Source organism: Oreochromis aureus, linkage group 1 (genome assembly GCF_013358895.1).
Source record: "Oreochromis aureus strain Israel breed Guangdong linkage group 1, ZZ_aureus, whole genome shotgun sequence".
NCBI classification, from domain to species: domain Eukaryota; kingdom Metazoa; phylum Chordata; class Actinopteri; order Cichliformes; family Cichlidae; genus Oreochromis; species Oreochromis aureus.
The window spans coordinates 11557320-11576788 of NC_052942.1; the positions used below are offsets into that span (position 1 = coordinate 11557320).

General features: G+C 36.0%; 1 protein-coding gene across 1 annotated transcript in view; it reads left to right on the forward strand.

Annotated features, from left to right (window-relative positions):
- ddb1 (damage-specific DNA binding protein 1) overlaps positions 1–18808 on the forward strand; it is a 46514-nt gene extending 27706 nt beyond the window's left edge. Inside the window, exons 19-27 of the mRNA XM_031744535.2 lie at positions 1650–1773; positions 3377–3541; positions 4081–4175; positions 7012–7182; positions 9334–9443; positions 10226–10395; positions 14971–15073; positions 15804–15927; positions 18150–18808. Of these exons, the coding sequence (XP_031600395.1) occupies positions 1650–1773; positions 3377–3541; positions 4081–4175; positions 7012–7182; positions 9334–9443; positions 10226–10395; positions 14971–15073; positions 15804–15927; positions 18150–18233 (1146 nt within the window). The 3' untranslated portion in view covers positions 18234–18808. The remainder of the gene's footprint in view (positions 1–1649; positions 1774–3376; positions 3542–4080; positions 4176–7011; positions 7183–9333; positions 9444–10225; positions 10396–14970; positions 15074–15803; positions 15928–18149) is intronic.
- The last annotated feature ends 661 nt before the right edge of the window (positions 18809–19469 follow it).

Consider the following 19469-nt stretch of genomic DNA (forward strand, 5'->3'; position numbering starts at 1 on the left):
CTGTTATGAGTATTTTTAAGTTCTTAAGGCTTCTTGCTGTGGGGAATAATTACTGGATCTTCTGCTGTAAGTGTCTTCACTTACCAAAAATGAACAGTCGTTTTAATGGTAGCTTCATTTTAACAAAGAGAGACAGAATATCAACAGAAAAATCCAGAAAATGTATTGCATAAAAATACTAAATTAATTTCCGTGTCACTGAGTAAAATAAGCATTTGATCCCCAAAAGAAACACGACTTACTACTTTGTGGAGAAATCTTAATGGCCAAGCACAGCAGTAAGGTGTTTCTTGTAGTTGGTCATCTGGTTTGCACACATCTCAGAAGGGAATTTGTCCCACTCCTCTTTAGAAAAACTCTCTAAATCCTGCAGGTTTCTTGACTGCCACTTGGCAACTCGAAGCTTTAGCTCCTTCCTCCTTTTCTATAAGATTATGGTCTGGTCACTGGCTAGGCCTCTAGACCTTAATGTGCTTTTTCTTTAGCCACTCCTTTGTTCCCGTGGTGGTATGTTTTGGGTCCTTGTCATGGTGAAAGATAAAGGTTCCCGTCCTTGATTTTACAGTTCCTAGCCCCATCCATTGGCTCCTCAATCTACTGAAGTTGTCCTGTAAACTTATGAGAAAAACAGCCCCGAAGCATAATGTTTCCACCTCTGTGCTTGACTGTGGGAATGTTATTCTTTAGCTCATAATCAGCATTTCTCTTCCTCCTCACAGCAGGTTAAGCTGGTTTTTGATTTCATCTGTCCACAGCACTTCATTCAGTCAGATCAATTTAAAATTTGTTTTTTGTTTTTCACGTTTGGTTGATATTCTGTCTCGCACCATTAAAATAAAACTACCTGTATGTAGTGGCAGTGACCATATTAGTTAAGGGCATGCATTTAACTACGCATCTCATAAAAATAAAGGTGACAAAAATAATATAGTAGCAATAAGAGTAAATGTATGATGTCTAAATGATGATTAATAAGTTATTTTCTAAATCTAATATAAAAGCATTAATTTTTATTTCCAAATGGTGCAGGAACCCTGAAGGATTACAATTATTGTTAGAACATTTGTCCTGTAAAGCCATTTAGAAAGCAGCAGAGTGAATGAATGAGGAAAGATTAGGCCATTTGCTTTATTCCATTATCATCGCTTGCTATTGCTCACAGTCAAGCTCAATTTATCTGGTTAGAGTTTAGAGTTCACATCAAATTTTGACAACAGGGAACATAATCAGCTTTTGTTTAATTTGTTGACATGAAATGCAGATGACGAGTTTTTAGCTGACAAGAAAGGAAAAAAAAAATAGTAGAACCAGACTTTCAAAGAGATTCTCACATGGAGAGCTAATCAGAAACGTCCACACTGGCAGTATGTGTTATGCCCACTCAGCTTGGCTCTTTATCTTCTCCAAGGGGACAGGTGTATACTTTTATTTGTGTTTGCATTTACTGCCAGAGCGCCTCTCACATGTGATGACCAGAATGATGTTTACCTGATTTTAAAATGCTGCACATCTGCTGCCACAGATGGTGCCGACTGTGCTGTTCACACAGCTCATGTTGAAATGGGGATTTGAATTGTTTTATAAACCTGTGTTTGGCTTTGTCTGCCCTTCTCTTGCTTGTTCCATCTCATAAATCTACATCCTTCTAGGCTCTCTCTAGCAGTGTGAGCTCCAGCAAGCTCTTCCCCAGCAGCACTTCTCCCCACGAGACTTCCTTCGGGGAAGAGGTGGAGGTTCACAATCTGCTGGTTGTGGATCAACACACCTTTGAAGGTGAGACAGCAGAATATACATTTCCATTTGAACTAGGAGCATATGATAGTAATGTAATAATGTTGGCAATTTGGTGCATCATCCATGGTCATCATTTGCTAATAAAAGTTGCTGTTTTCTTTTATTTAATCTTATTTACTGGTTAAATATTGGTGTTTTTATGGTGGGTTTTTGTGTTCTATGATTGTAAAAAGGTTCATAAAACATAAATGTTTTGGCATTCTGTATCTAAAGCAAACCTCTGGCTCTTTATTAAATAACTGAATGATTTTTGGGAGTCATGCAAACAGTCTTCAAGCTGAATCCCAGGCATGATTTCCTTCAGTCTGTTTTGCAATGCAGATTTTACTGCACCAAGCCTTTTTTAAATACCCAGGCATGACCATCCCCACATAAATTAGTGTATGTTATATGTTAATAATATGTAAATAAGGGACTGGTTCAGCACACTGTGTCCACATCTCATTCTGCTTTATTAATGTGCAATCAGATAACCACTCATTTAGATGTTGTGAGTTTTCCATCAGATATGGAGACACATTTTGATGCATTAGGGTGCAGATCCTGATTTGTATGCAGTTATATTTTATTAATTACCTCCACCTACACTGCCTAGGTTAATGAGCAAAAGCAGCAATAAAATTGAAAAATTTCCTCTCTAGACAGGTGCAATAAAACTAAAAAGAGAGCGAGGGAGATTAGAAATTATGCCTGTCTTCATAGTATACAGATGCAGGGGATCAGCCCGGTTTGCTACATTATTCTGAAAATCTTGCTCAGCGTCATACATCGAATCTGGCATTAAACACAAATGGGGAAAAAAAAAAAAGTACAATGGGCCAAGAACAATCAAAGAAACCTGTATATAAGCTGTAGGCAATCCTCCATCTTGGCTATAAGATATTTGGATGAGAAGACAAAAGCATGCTGTCTAATTATGAAGCCATCCATTAACAACGAATGGAGAGCTGAACTGGGCGAACAATTACCAGAGGATGTGTGGGACATGTGTTTAAAATAGATGCATCTATTAATGAATGTATTGTGCAGTGTTATACAATTACTGCACGACATTGAGTCCAGTGCAAAGTGCTGCTGAGATTGCACTATTCAGATAAACCTGAGCTCTCACCTCAACGAGATAAATCTGATTCAAAAGAGGATGGGAGAGGGAGATGTGGGCAGGTGTGGTGTGTCTTGATTTTCTGTTGTTTATACAGTATCCAGCAGCACTACTTTTCAATTAGACTGTGAACTGAAAAGAGGTTCACATCATGGATATTGTCTGTAGATTTTTAAATACTAACAAGACTAATAACGTCTTAATACATATTATTTAAAAATTATTTAACTGTTCACGTGGACATTGTGTGTTGTGAAAGGACAGTATAACAGCGATTGCAGTAGTTTTTCTCTATAGTGAAGTTAAAAACCTGCTTGGCCACTCATGCTTGCCTTGTCTGATTTTTATTGGAATGTTACAGTGTTTCCATTTGTGAAAAGAATCATTCTTCAACTATTAACAAAAACTTTAAATCCTAGTAACATACACATTCTCCTTGTTTTACATTTCTAAGTCATTTGTATTTTGTGTATTTGTCAGTTCTGCATGCCCATCAGTTCCTCCCCAGTGAGTATGCCCTCAGCCTGGTGTCTTGTCGCCTGGGAAAAGACCCGTCTGTGTATTTTATCGTTGGCACCGCCATGGTGTACCCAGAGGAGGCTGAGCCCAAGCAGGGACGCATCATTGTCTTCCACTACACCGACGGTCAGTACCCAAACGTTCTTCAGCTTTCTCCATTTGCAGCAAATAAACCTAAAATCACTTTTCTGTCTTGTTCTTCAACCTTTATCCCATTTGCCTTCTCAACCCGGCTCATTTTGCCTTGCTCTCTTCATCCTTCACCTGTTTTCATTTTCTCCTCTCCACCCTCTGTCCTGTATTTCACGCACGAACACTTTGTCCTGCCACGCTCCTGTTTCCCTCCTCACTTAATCATTTTCTTATCACTTCTTATCAGACGTTCCTCCTCTCGACACTACTGATTCTTCTCATTTCCTTTCACACTGCGCCCCTCTCAAGGTGCATTGCGTGCCTTTCGTTTATCCTCCTGCAACTCTTCATTTTGCCTATCCTCATTCTGAACGCATCTGTCTTCCTTTCTTCACTTTTTCCCACATCTCTCAGTAATTGAGCAGTAGTCACTTTTTTTTTTTTGTAGGAGCTAGTTTAACTGAACCTTTCATGTCTAATGCTTTGAAAGTTAAAACAAGACTGACTGGCAGACATTGTGCTTTTTCCTCCAGGTAAGCTCCAAACCGTTGCTGAGAAGGAGGTGAAAGGAGCTGTCTACTCTATGGTAGAGTTCAATGGCAAATTGCTGGCCAGCATAAATAGCACAGTAAGTGGTCATTAGTATTTTTAGCTGGTCATAGAAAAATCTTGACTTTTTCTTATAGTCATGTTTGAAGACCTGAAGAAAAGTGCAGCTTGAAGTTTAAATTGTTTTAATTTGTCAGATTCTATTTTTTTCTTTTGCTGAAAAAACTTGCTTGCACAATTAAATCTTTACTTTCGGCCCTTGGGAAGGTGCCTGAGTCAAGTGCACCTCCATCACAATTACTTTTCACTTCCCACGTCACAATTTACCATCTGGTCCAGAGATTAAAAGCAGCACCTCTCTATTTTGCTTCAGTTTTCTCACCATGTGTCGAGAAAACTGAATTGTGACATGTGTTTACTTGTATAACTGAACTGGCTCTGCAGATGCTCAAGTTCAGCTTCCAACTAGAGAAACTTTGACTCAGATCCTTCATTTAACCTTAACATGAAGAATGGCTGCATATTCTCTTCCAAATAGTATGAATATATTACATTTAGACTCTAAAGTGTTTATTCCTTAAGTGTACTTTTGTAAAACTTCTTTGTATTGTTCTGAAGAGACATCAACTGAAGGTGACCTGGGACCAGGCTGTACTTTCATATAATATCAATTCGTAGCACAAGATGGAGCATTGAATTAATATGACATTTATGTAGGCGAACAAAATAACACATTCTTATGTCCGACGTTGGACTGAGGAAATGAGAATAGACCTAAAAATAAACAATTAAAACCAGCACGATTTTCAACACAACCACAGATATAATGCTGTCCCCTAGTGGTAAACATTTTAGATTTGCAGAAGTTATACGGTGGTGTGAAAAAGTGTTCGCCCCCTTCCTGAGTTCCTCTTTTTAATATTTGTCACAATTTTGAGAATTTTGTTCTACTCCACTTTGTCAGGCAGGTCCTAATATAAGTGATTTCTTGAGTGAGAACTGGTGTAGCAGTAATCAGGCCTGGGTGTAGCTGGAGTTGATTTATGTTAAAACAGGGGGGTTAACTTTTTTGCACAGCGCCATGTAGGTGTGAAGTTTTTGGCCCTTAATAAAGACCTTCAATAAGAAATGGCATTTTGGTTTTTCTGTTATCTTTGTCTTATATTTAATTTGTTTGATGATCTGAACAATTTAAGTGTGACAAATATACAAAACAATAGGAAATCAAGAAAGGGGCAAATACTTTTTCAGTCAGACTGCTCAGTGTGCTTCATTTAGTCCACCTTCAAGTGATTTGCATGTTTTGACTTTCTTTGATTGTGACAGGAAATGACAAAATGTACCTCCTTAGCAGTTTTTCTTCAATATCTAAAGCAGTTGATCCCACATGGATGAATATGAGGATTGCTTGACATACAGTGTGAAAGAAACAGCTTCACCCCCCACTCTTCTGTAATACCACACTCATTCACACTAAGATATATATAGATTAAAAGGATTAAAAGCTAGAAAGTCATGTTTATCCAAAGATTCAGTGATAGGTTTCAGATGTCTGGAACTCATCACTCACTGTAGCTAACTTTCCACATCAAACTCACCTTCTAGCTCCCAAAGATAAACAGTGATTAAAGGGTAATCAATCTTGGAAGCAGTATTAATTTTTCTTTATAGTGACAACCTCAGTAGAGCATTATGCAAAATGTTTTTGGTTTTTTTTGGGGTTTTTTTTTTTTTACTGGACAATTTTTCTTATTTTTTCTTATCTTTTTTTTTGTTTGTTTCTTTTGTTTTTAAACTACATATTTTTACACTTGGGTCTTTCTTTCTGCATCTTAGTGTCTTTTAATCACTACACTCTTTATTTCTGCTCAAACTTGATATGGACAAACAAATAAATTTAATTTTTCTGGAAATTTAAGAAATTCCTGACTGAAGTAGAAATCTTGTTCTTGTATGGGACTACAAGCTGAGTGGAGTACCCTACTGCAAAGACAAACAGTCAAGAGTCATTACTGATTCAGATTGATTGCAACGTTGGCAATACAAAATGGATCGAAGTCAGACCGTGATTGTTTCGAGACGAGCGACCTGTGTAATCACATTGTGATCAAAATTGGTGACCCAGAGGTTGAGGTTATTGCATGGTGATTGCAGCTACTTGAAATTGTCTCCAACAACAACAAAAATTTGATGTAATCACTGGGCAACCATCTTTTTTTGGTTCAGTTTTTTCCTTTTTTTTTTTTGTTTTTGTTTTTGTTTTGTTTGTTTGTTTTCTCCCTCCTAGTAACTCTAGTGCAGCTGAGTAAATAAAGTTTGAAAATGTTTATTACATTTTTAAATTATACTCAAGTATACAAAACAAAGAAAACAATAGTTCCAAAGGTAAAACAAAAAACGTCATTAAATGAGTAAAGGATGAAGTTGTTTTGTTTTTGTTGGTTTTTTTTGTTGTTGTTGTTGTAATGTAAACTTTTTACATGCAGTTACATTTTTTGAAATAATAACAATAGATGATGACGATAATGATACTAATAATCATTCCAAATAAAACCAGCTAGTCTTTGATCTGTTGAGTTTACCATCATGAGTAGAAATTAGGTCACAGAAATCTACCTTGATTTTTTTTTTATCAATTACTTGGCTCAAATTAATTATTAAAAAATTGTTAGCTGGTGCAGACAGCATGAAACTGCGAGTCTAATTAGCCGTTTAATGTTCATTAATGTTGCAGCTTATAATTCGTGTACTCAATCAGCACCTCGCCCTCATGCTCACACACACAATCTGGAGTGATAGCATTGTGGAAGTAAAATGTCATACACTTCATCAAACATGGCTAAAGCTAATCGCTGCTGCTTTTATCTTTGGCAGCTTGACAACCAACAATTATACACGCTTATTGTTTGTTTAAGGTCCGTCTGTACGAGTGGACGGCCGAGAAGGAGCTGAGGACCGAGTGTAACCACTACAACAATATCATGGCCCTTTACCTGAAGACCAAAGGAGATTTCATTCTGGTAGGAGACTTGATGAGGTCCGTCCTGCTGCTGGCATACAAATCCATGGAGGGCAACTTTGAAGAGGTAAGAAGAGAAGGTTTAATATATCAAACAAGTTGGTTTGTCTGTACCGAAACCAGCTGTGAAAACACAAATTAACCTTGAGTTTCATTCAAGGCTGCTCATTTTGAAACATTTTTATTTATTTTTACAGACTTTGGTTTAGTGTCTGTTTACCCACATTTGCATGTTTTAACTCTTCTCTTCAGGGTATAAATGTTGTTGTTGTTGTTATTTTTTTTTTAATGTCTACCACGCATAGCCTCATACCTCCCAGCCTTCTGATGAGCAAAGTGTTCAAATTGATTTGTGAAGAAAGATACAGAGATTTGATGATGAGTCACGCATCCTATTGTGTGCGTGTTGTGTTGTTGTGCTCAGTGTAATAAGTCCTGGAGACCAAAAGGGCTTGAATTTATTTAGAAACAAAACATACCTTCCAGTGCCTCAAAATTTTAGATGGAAAATATTATCTTCTTACATACCAAAGCAAGTATAATCAATATTTTGCATTAACAATAGATCAAGTGCTGCACGTAAAAAAAAGTACTCAACTCTGTAGTTTGCTGTTGGGAGATAGAAAATCTTTAAATTTCTCTTCCAGCAGCTTTGGTTCGGTGCAACAGGCTGTTTGTTTTAGTGTACAGTGCTGCATTTTTCTCTATCTGCCCATTAGGACTCTGCCATATAACATCATTCACAATAACACAATCAATTTGATATGTGATATTAAAATGTCGTATTGTGATATCATTGCTATAGCAGTGGCATGCATTTACACTCTTTAGTGCATGGACTTACGAGACAAGCCCAGGCATGTGTGTGAGAGCAACTGCCACACATTTCAGTGATGATTTAGTACGTAAAACAGGAGCTACTTAAACAACCCAGTGCAACAACATGCAAGAAAACCATTCATGCAAAACAAGGAAACAACAAATGTGTTTCAACACCTTAGGTGAAAGCTGTCCAGTACAGCTTGGCTACAAAGAAGGAGATGCTTGCAGTTGGTGATGTGGGATGTTTTTATGTGATGGTGTTGGGCAGCTCCTGATAAGTTAAGCAATTTAACATTGTAACTTATCAGGAGCTGCCCAACACCACTGCATAAAAACATCGCACATCACCAACTGCTACCATGTTAAATTACTTAGTGTTAAGCATTTACTTTATTCTCAAAGATTTCCTGGGAAAACAAGCTACTCAAACTACTTTTGTGCTACACCTGATTTATGCTGTGTCACTACTGTTGCACTATATTGTTCCTGCTGCTAGCACCTTGTTTCGGTGGATTCACACTTCAAATTTGGAAGTGTGTCATCAGTGACAGTAGCTCATTGGAAAAGGATGGAAAATTCCCTTCATTCATTTACACATAAGTGCTGCTTCAGTTCAGTATTTTTTTTCTACATTGCCAGAAATATCATTATCACACATTTCTTGAAATATAACAGTATTTCAAGATAGTTATTACAATATAACCCCTACCGCTCAACACCAAACAGAAAGCAGAGATAGTTTGCAACTAGCTTTTGAATGTAATGACACATTCAACAGATAAACAGTTAGATATTTACCTTAGAAGATAAACAAGATTAAAAGTAAATATTGGTCTTATATTTATCTGTAGTCCTGTGAACCTGTATTCTTTGTAATGATCAATAGGGGTCATCTTAATGTGTTTATCATCTCAAACACTAATTTTCAGTCGTCTTTAATACTGCATGGTGATCTGCTTTGCCAGTTAGACTCCTATTAACAGTAAAATAAATGATAAAGCCGGGCATTGTTTAGGGCATGTTTGACTTATTGCAACCTTTACCGTCATTTAAAATAAGCCAGTGAGCTCACAGTGCAAATACTTTAAGTTATATATAGTGTCCATCATAGACCCAGCTCAGGATCCTTATAGTGAGCTCTATGTGCATAATCAGCATGAATAGAACAGATTTGAAAAGCATTTTTCATGCCTTTGTATTCAAGGGCATTTCATGTTGCTCAGGGCTTGAAACATAAAAGCAGTATGTTTGGAGTCAGCACTTCTTAGTTCATAGATAATGCAGTATCTGCTTGGAGACAAGTACCACCTTTGTTTTGCCCAGGACCTCTCTGGTGTTTACTGTTTTCTCTGACATATCTTACGTTTATTTGGGGGGGGGTTATTATTTGCTTTAGATTGCCCGTGACTTCAATCCTAACTGGATGAGTGCAGTGGAAATTCTGGATGATGACAACTTCCTGGGGGCGGAGAACGCCTTCAATCTGTTTGTCTGCCAAAAGGACAGGTGAGGAGGAGCAGTATAAACGGTGCCGTGAGTAGTTTTGCACATTAACGTGAATGATTCCTGTAAGCATTACGGCCCCATTACATTTTCCATTGAAGTCAACCATCAAAAAAAGTTTGTGTCAATTCCAACATTTATTCACTGAAAGCAGTATCATCTTATTACGAGGGTGATTTTTACCGTGAGTTGCGCGGTACTTCGTAGAGCACCATCACTGTAGTGAATGTGATGCAGCAGCAATTGTCCTTGCATTTGTTTTGGAAGTTATCTCAGCAGTGAGCTTTTAGCCACTCTGCTGCCTTTCTCTCTTTAGTAATTCTGCTATAAAACAAGTGTTGACTTTAAGGAAAAGTAAGAAAGATGTGGTCTGGAAGTGAGTGTGCTACATTTATGTCCCAGCTTATTATCCGCCTTCTACATCAAGCTGGACCTCTCAATGCTTTTGACCTTTATTTTTGTGTCACATCTCTCTTCCTGTTGCTCTCCCCCCTGTTTCTCACCCTTTTATCCATTACTTCTCTATCATTCTCTGACCTTTTCTAACACTTCTAATATCTCTGCCCCCCTTGTTTTTTGTTTCGTTTAATCGATCAAGTCTGTCCCCCAATAATTTCTTTTTTTCCATTTTTCCCTTAATCTTCTCTTTGTTTTTGCACTTTATTTTTTCTCTCCTATCTGTTTGCTCATACATCAACCCTTTTTCTTACATGTTTTATTCTTTGTTTATAATCCCTCACTCTCCACCTTTTGCATTTCTCTCCCACCGTCCTTTCTCTGGTCAGTGCGGCCACCACAGACGAGGAACGTCAGCACCTGCAGGAAGTGGGGCTGTTTCACCTTGGGGAGTTTGTAAATGTCTTCTGCCATGGTTCGCTGGTGCTGCAGAACCTCGGCGAGAGCTCCACACCCACCCAGGGCTCAGTGCTCTTTGGCACAGTTAATGGCATGATTGGTAAGTGCACAGATGACATGACAAATTGCTGTAAGCCTACAGCCAGTATTAGTTAGCTTAGCTTAGCCAGTATTAGTTAGCTTAGCTTCCCAAGACTGAGAAGAGGTGGAAACTACATGCCAAGTGACAAAGGTAACAATATTTAGTTCCCACTGCCTCTCAGCCTACACAAAGACAAACACTGCACTGTTTCTTGGCTGGCAGTAGGAACTTCCTACTGTCCACTGGTTTCCTTGAACTGAGTGGAGGCTCCCAGCCAAGTAACTTTTCAGCATGTAGCACTCCAAAACTTTACTTTCACCTTGGCTTTTGTCCTGGTCAGACAAATGAGAGATAATTTGTCAATTAGTGGAAGTGACGGGAGGTAGATAGTTTTCAGAGCCAGCAAGATTTATCCCCACCCTCCTTGTTTTTCAGCCTTTGTGCAAAGATGCACTGAGAAGTTAGGGGCTCCAGTCATCTAACTGTTGGCTAAATCTGATTTTTAACTTCTGAAATTTCTCCTTTACCATTACTTCACCTAACTTCACTCATTAGTAATGTCCAATTTTATGGATTAACATGGATTTATTTGTAATAGCCACTGCTGAGAGTTTCCATCGTTATTCAATAGAGGATTGATAGCAGGAGTTATTCTGTGGCGTTGGTGTGGTGTAAGATGTAAATAGAACAGGCTCATTTTAACCCTGAGTTTAATTTTAAAAGATAATAAAATGAAAATGTTTTTGGAAATACAGTTAATTTTAAATTTAATGCTGTCAAAGGTTAGATGTTGAGCACTTTATTGGATCTCCCTCTCCTTCTTCTTCTTCTTGCTACGCTCTTTATTGATGAACTGAGGAGTTGCTGTAGGTTTAAGAGAGAAATCTTCTCTCTTACTGGCTCAGGTGACTGGTCTAGACAGGCCAGTTTATAGCACCCGGGCTCTTTTCTTTTCAAGCAGTAAGGCGGGCATCATGAAATAAGTTAGGAAAGGACACGGTCTAAGAGGCAGCACTTTTTTTCTCTCTTTTTGTTTTTAACCAGTTCTAGTGAGATTCTCAATGTTGATCTTTTCACCTCTGTTTTTTCAGTGTTTTCACTGATCAGCATATGTAGATGAATAATGAGAAGAATTATACAAGTATTTAGAGTTTTAATTTAAAAAACCTGATTTCTCTTTCTTACCTCTTTCTAGTTTTTAAATGCGCTGTTTAAGAGAGTAGCAGATTATTACAGCCAGGTGGTTTTTATATTTTACAAAGCTGCATATTTTTTGTTAATCAAAAGCTTAACAGCACCGTGTGTTTTTTGTTTTTTTTTCAAAACGCTGCCTCCATTGCTCAGGATAAACCACAGGTATCTCTGTGAAAAGTTTTCTAACAGATTTTGGTAGGAAATTAAAAAAAAAAAAAAAAAAAAAATCCGGTGAAAAATCTCACAATGACAGTCCTTTAGCAAATGATTGCCTCTGCAGTGCTACAGTCACTGTCAGTGTTTTCATATACCTCAGACTAATTAGAGAGTGCACAAACGTCTCCAAAGCCATTTCTTTAAAACTAATGTTTCCATTTGAGAAAGGAATAAGAAAGGAAAAGAAATCACAGTTTACACCTCATTACTCAGATTAAAACTAGTAACTTTCATCCTGGCAGTAATGAAGGCAGGGATGAAAAACGTGGAGCACACAACATTCAGACACAGCAGTATTTCACCCCTTGGTCTCCCAGAGCACCAACACGCAGCACATAATTTCCCCTCAGCACTCTCTCTGTGACTCCTGAAAAAGTGTCAGAAGAAAGTTTAACAGGATACGAGAATTTCCATTGTACGCTCCAGTTAAAGGTTTCCACAGGAGCTGGTAAACTAAAATGAGCTTCAGTGTCTAATGAAGATAAATACCTCTGCCAGGGTTATTGCTCTGAGATGTTTTGATTTATTAGACATTACTGGAAAGAAGCTGCAAGGCCACAAGATTATTCCAGCCAGATAGCAACAAACAAGCGGATAAACTTGCAATAAACTTGTTGAAAATGGATAGTAGATAATCTTAGATGGGAAGATTATTGTGATCGATTGAAGTAACGCGGGAGAGTCCATTATTTGGGAAAGGTAGAGCTTTAGGAACAGTCTTTCAATGCTGAATTTAAATTCTAAATCTTTTACTTGTGTTATTAGTCAAATAGAGAATACTGGATGTTAGTATTTTCTAAGGAGTTGCGGAGCTTAATCAGTGTGATTGAGTTTAAAATGTTTGCTTTATTTTGTTTTTTAAATTAACTTTTAGCTAAACCTCCAAAATATGTTTTGTTCTAGCATGAGGCCAAATTGAAAAAATTGTAGTTTTTATCTATTTATTCCACTCGATTTTATACTATTATACATATATATATATATATATATATATATATATATATATATATATATATATATATATATATGTATATGTATATATATATATATATATATATATATATATATATATATATATATATATATATATATATATATATATATATATATATATATATATATATATATATATATATATATATATATATATATATATATATATATATATATATATATATATATATATATATATATATATATATATATATATATATATATATATATATATATATATATATATATATATATATATATATATATATATATATATATATATATATATATATATATATATATATATATATATATATATATATATATATATATATATATATATATATATATATATATATATATATATATATATATATATATATATATATATATATATATATATATATATATATATATATATATATATATATATATATATATATATATATATATATATATATATATATATATATATATATATATATATATATATATATATATATATATATATATATATATATATATATATATATATATATATATATATATATATATATATATATATATATATGTATATATATATATATATATATATATATATATATATATATATATATATATATATATATATGTATATATATATATATATATATATATATATATATATATATATATATATATATATATATATATATATATATATATATATATATATATATATATATATATATATATATATATATATATATATATATATATATATATATATATATATATGGAATAAATAGATAAATACTATATGTATATATATTATATATCATGTATATATATGTGTATATATATGTATATATATATATATATATGTATATATATATATGTATATATATATATATATATATATGTATATATTATATATATATATATATAAAGTTAAAAGGAATAAATAGATAAAAAGCTACAATTTTTTCAATTTGGCCTCATGCTAAACATATTTTGATAAAGTTATATATATATATATGTATATATATATATATATATATATATATATATATATATATATATATATTATCTAAAAGTTTCTGACTGTTTGTTAGACAAAACAAGACAACATGCAAATGATGAGCCATGAGTCAAATTTACATACAAGTTCCTAGAAGATCAGCAGGAGAAAATGCATATTAATTTGTTTCATCCAGACCTGTTGATGCAGAATGTGGTATTTGGGTGCACTGAGTTGCTGGGACTAATCCTCCAGTGGAAAAGGGAGAAGGAGAGGGTAGACTGATGATCAAAGACCTTTCATTAACCCTCTGATGAACAAAAATAATGTCGCATCTTTTTCTGCAGCTTTTATTTGGAAGACCTTTATAGTCTCTCTATTGCTCCACATCAGTCACAGCAACACAAAGCATATTAAATAGAATTTACTGTTTATTGACACATACGGCACAGGCTTCCATCACATTGCCATACAGCGTTTCACTTTAGCATTTTTTATTAAACATAAAAGAGTTAAGTGCCTAATATCAAGTTGTTTCTCCAAGTTTTGTTTTACATTTTTATTTCTCTGACATTTCTCAGTCAAAGATAATCAGATTAATAGATGATTATAGTAGTAAGTTGTTGCCCTGCTATCCTCCAGGCTCATGTCCCAAAGCACTTTCATGACTTTACAGACACAGAAATTGTCTGCATTGCACATCAGTGCAACTCTTTGTTCACAAGTTGCTTTTTTTTGTTTTGTTTTTTGTGCCAGTCAGTTTGAGTGCACATTACTTCCCCAGAGTGTTAGAGTAGCCCACTCTGTGTACCACAACTTTAATTTGTAGCACAGAGAAGAGCGCACCACTTCCCCGAAACTGTGCGACTACAATATTTACAGCACAGTCGGTCTCAAAATGAGACCGTTTGGAAATCTTTTAAATTATTGAACTATTGAAATCCTGCTTCTTTACACCCAACATAGTCCCAGCATACAAGCATGAAATTTGTATTAGGGCGATTGCAGTCACACTAATGATCTTTTGATTTATTAATTATACAGCTGTTGTGAGTTTATTATGAATCTAGTCCTTAAAATTCTTCTCACTGATGTGAACCCAGAAGTATTTCCCATCTGCTGCAAAAGACTGCCGAGGTGAAAATCTGTAACGCCTCCATTGTGTTTTTGACTAACGTGTGTGTGTTTAGGTCTGGTGACATCCCTGTCCGAGGGCTGGTACAGCCTCCTGTTGGACCTGCAGAACCGCCTCAACAAAGTCATCAAGAGCGTGGGAAAAATCGAGCACAGCTTATATCCTTTTTACTTTTATAGTACGCTTGCCATCTGTCAGAAAGATGGAGGTGAACTGCACTGACAGCTGTGATTTGAGAAGCGAGAGGAGTAATACTGTTTTCTTTTAATTAGCTTTGATTTGTTTGCTAGATTTTTCAAGTGTGCAAAAATTTGTATTCGGCTCCACGGGCTTTTGGTCTCATCATTTGATTCTTATTTACAGCTTAAACTACAGCAATTTAGCAGTTAGCAAAAGAAGTCATTTGTGACTTATTTTATCATTTTTAAGCCAAACTTGAGCCAGTTCTGATTTCTCTAATGTGAAGTTTGACTGGTTGCATTGATCTTCTACTGTAGTACTGTACTGCGACGGCTTGTCTTTAGGTTTTAGAGCGCTGGTCAGACAAAACTAAGCTTAAGAAAATCACCTCTGGTTTTAGGAAATTGTGAAGGGCATTTTTCTGTTTTTTAGATTTCATTGATTTGTCCAGGCATGTTAGTCTAGATAATACATTTCCCAAAGTATTATTAAGCATTGCACAGTTGTTATGGATTCAGCAGTAACATCGTGACTCAACCAACCTTTTCTCTCTGGTCTTCTGAGCAGTGCTGCTTTTATTAGACTGCTTTCTCATTATAGTGAATATCTGTTGACTCGGCCTGAGGTAAAATGTGCATTATTGTACCGAAGGTGCTGTCCTCAGGCGAAGCAGCTGCCTTGTATTGATTTTCCTTGACTGCGTTGCACCTGGAGGTCCTTCCACACGGAGCGAAAGACGGAGCAGGCCACGGGATTCATTGACGGGGACCTCATTGAAAGCTTCCTGGATCTCGGCCGGGCAAAGATGCAGGAGGTTGTCAGCACTCTGCAGGTAGGAGCTCATGTCCGTTCGGATCTACACTTAACCAGGATGGTTTTCAAGTGATGAGTAAACATTGTTACAAAAACATACCAACAGAGGTCTTTTCAGAGTCAGCTTGGTGTTTTTAGTTTAGTGATAATGTGTTGTAAAAAAAAAAGAAGTCATTATTCATCCCAAGCCAACAGTTTGTTGATGACTTTTCCCTTTATGACCTCTAGTTGAGTACAAGAAAAAGTTGTACATCCCTCGGTACTGTCATCACTGATTACACATAAAGTGTGGGCTGGTCTCTGCAAATGATTAGTTAGTATATTTAAGAAAGACATTAAAAGTACAACTTTCTGAACCTTATGACTTTAGTCAGATTGCCTTTGTCTATAATTGCTGTTTTCCATCTGCCTCATTTGTAAAAGCTCATTGTTTTTATCCCACCAAATCTTTTCACTTGGATTCAAGTCTGCTAACTGCGATAGTCAGTATGCTCGGGATTGCCGTCTTCCTGGAACGTTCAGTGATTACCCAGAGAGCATCAGTTCGTCACGACAAACATTGCCAGTGCTTGCAGCTTGTCAGATTGGCCTCGTCAGTCTTATAGCAGCTCTAGTCCAATCTTAAACGGTCTCCCAAACCTTTGTCTTCACGTCTCTTTTCATATTTAAGTCGTATTATGTTCAAAAGAGCAGCGAGGCAAGGTTAGGCAGGCATGAGGCCCGTGCTTGTTTGGTGTTTAGCTTACAGTCTGTCTGTTCCTGCCTCCATCACTTTCTCCAGCACGTACCTGCCAGTAATATGGAGGCTCTTTCTCCACAGTTGTTTTGAAATTCTGAGGCTCCTTTGGGAAATTTTACACTTTGTTCCCGGGTGTACAGCTGTATCATAACTTTTAAAGCAGGAACTTGAATTGCTTTGGAAATCTTGCAGGCAGTGCCATTTTGATGTAAAGAAATACTTTGTGTTAGGTTTGTGAAACAGCTCTCTTATTTATGACATGTGTACTCAGCTGGAGTGCAGAGATGGACTTGCATCTATATCACTGAAGTAAATTCAGTGTTGTTCCCTGTAGTATAGTTGCATATTGTTGTTATTAAATTTAAAGTGAACAAACAAATATGAAAGTTAGTGTAATAACCGAGGTTGACAGAAGCCAACAGGTCCAACAGGAGCAGCTGGTGAAGAAGGATGCAGTTTGTATTTGTGTTTTTTGGCTTAAAGCGACGCTGAACTTTGAATGACTCTTTGGACAGTTTTTATTAGCTGACTGGGAACTGGAAATAACATTCATAGCAGAACAGGTGGAAAAATAAATTTTGGCAGGTAAACAAATAACAATATACTGCTTTGTGTGTCTTCTTAGCCTTACTGCATTTAAAAAAATAAATAAATAAAAATTACACTTTTAGCTGATAAACAAAGGCTGTTCCCTGTTTGCCTCCCGAGAGCAGCCAATAAAGACAGTCCAAAGTATTTGGATGGTTTGTTTGCCAGGAGACGCCTGTTTAAAGCCAGGGTGCTGCTAAAGTTGGATCACTGCTATAAAAATAAAATATGTTAGCTGCTCACTGGTGTCTCTGTGCAACTAAAAATAGGTACATTAAAAACTAATTGCATATTTGATGTAAAAAATTAAGTCTGCAACTAACAGTTTTTTGTTTTGTTTTTCAGCATCCTAGCATCTTAATAAGCTAAAAAAAAGCCCATTAAAATCACAGCTTTATGAAGCTCAAGTGATGCCATCACATTTACTCTGTCCAAAGAAGACTCCAGAATCCAGCCTTATCCAGTTTAGTCATATTCAGACACAAAAAAACATAGTCCAAGAAAAAAACGTAATCAGTCCTTTTGTGTTGTTTGCTTGCACTTTCATTGAAAGCCCATCATTTAAATCCCAGTAGAAAGAAGTTTTGGTTCACAGCAGGAAAACCCAAGAGCCTCTATATGCAGCAGAAAGTGATGAAAAAAATGACACCGATTAAGTGCAATCGTATAAAAAAATAAAATAATAGATAAATAAAAAAATTGGCAGAAACTAAGTGTTGAGTAATTTGTTCAGAAGCTTTTAAGATCATTTCATGTCCACTCAAGTGAAATAATAAATGCAGGTGAAGGAGTGAGGCTGAGTAAAAATGCTTGAAACGTGCTGTGTGTGTTCATTTTTCATCTGATGTGAAAGTGGCACTGAGGGGGTTTGTCTTAGTATTGGAGGCTCATAGCTCGGTGTCCTTCGATTTCAGATCGATGACGGGAGCGGCATGAAGCGTGAAGCCACAGTGGACGAGGTGATTAAGATAGTAGAGGAGCTGACAAGGATCCACTAGTTTCCAGCAGCATCGAGAGCCCCGCCGAGCGAGCGGACAGTCCCGAGGCGTAATGAAGACGCTGACGAAGGGAACGGTTTGGTTTTTTGCAGATATGTAAATAATTATAAATAAACAATGTGCGCATGGTCATCTGCCAGACTTCAATAATTTGTCACCTGTTGAGACCCTGAAGGTGCTACACAATGACTGTAGCACTCTTCACTTAGACGAGAGTCTCCAGGCGAAGTGCGTAGCATCCTGTCTGAACAACAGAAAGACCAAAGTGAAAACACTGGTCTGAGTGCGTGCGTTTGTGTGTGTGCGAGTGCGTGTGTGTGTGGAATATAAACAGGAAAAATCCAGAGATTTTCCTCACACAGAAGCTGTTCTCTGGGATGTTTGTGACAGTTTAAGGTTAGCTGATTGTCTACACCCCACCTTTTAAATGTGACTGCTTTACAGTTCCCAAGTTTATTCGTTAAGTCTGGAGTAAACTTGCTGTATGACAAAGAAAATAAGATAGATTTATAGATATTTTGTCTTTGTGATGTTTTCTTTGTTAATTCTAATAAACTTTGCTTTAGTACTCTTCACATCTTTGTCTCCGGTTCTTGATTGTTTTCCAAACTCAGGCCCTGGTGCGCTGCATCACTCGAGGTTAATGCTGTCAGTAATTAATGTAAAAGTCAATCATTAGAGTTACTCAAGAAGAGTTCTGCATACTAGTTTAAACTTCTTGCTTTTCATGCAGCTCATCTGGATTAACAAATCTAAAATCTCTGCAGCTGATAGGTTTATTTTACTTGCAAAGATGTAGACATTCCTGTGGTCTGTTATTTGTGGTTTGTGGTAACTGATAAAACACAATTATACTAATAAGTTCAACTACCATATTGAACATGGAACACATTACATGCACTAAACTGCATCATTTTAACATGTTTATCTACAGTTTAGCCAAAGTGCTGAGATCCTGCTGCTCTGATCTTTAATAACTAAGCTTTAATTAAATTGCATTGGGCTGATGATGCAAACAGTTTTGATCCCAGCTTTTAAATGGAAAAATGCAATTTCTTTAATTTAATTGTTTTGTTAAAAAACGATAAGGAATAATCAGTTGAGATAAAATAATCATATCTTCAACAGAGTTTTTTAATAAATGTATTTAAAGAGCAGATTCAAGATGAATCTCAAAGTGCTTCACATCAAATAAAAACAAAACAAAACATGAGACCAGGAGTAAAATACCAGGAT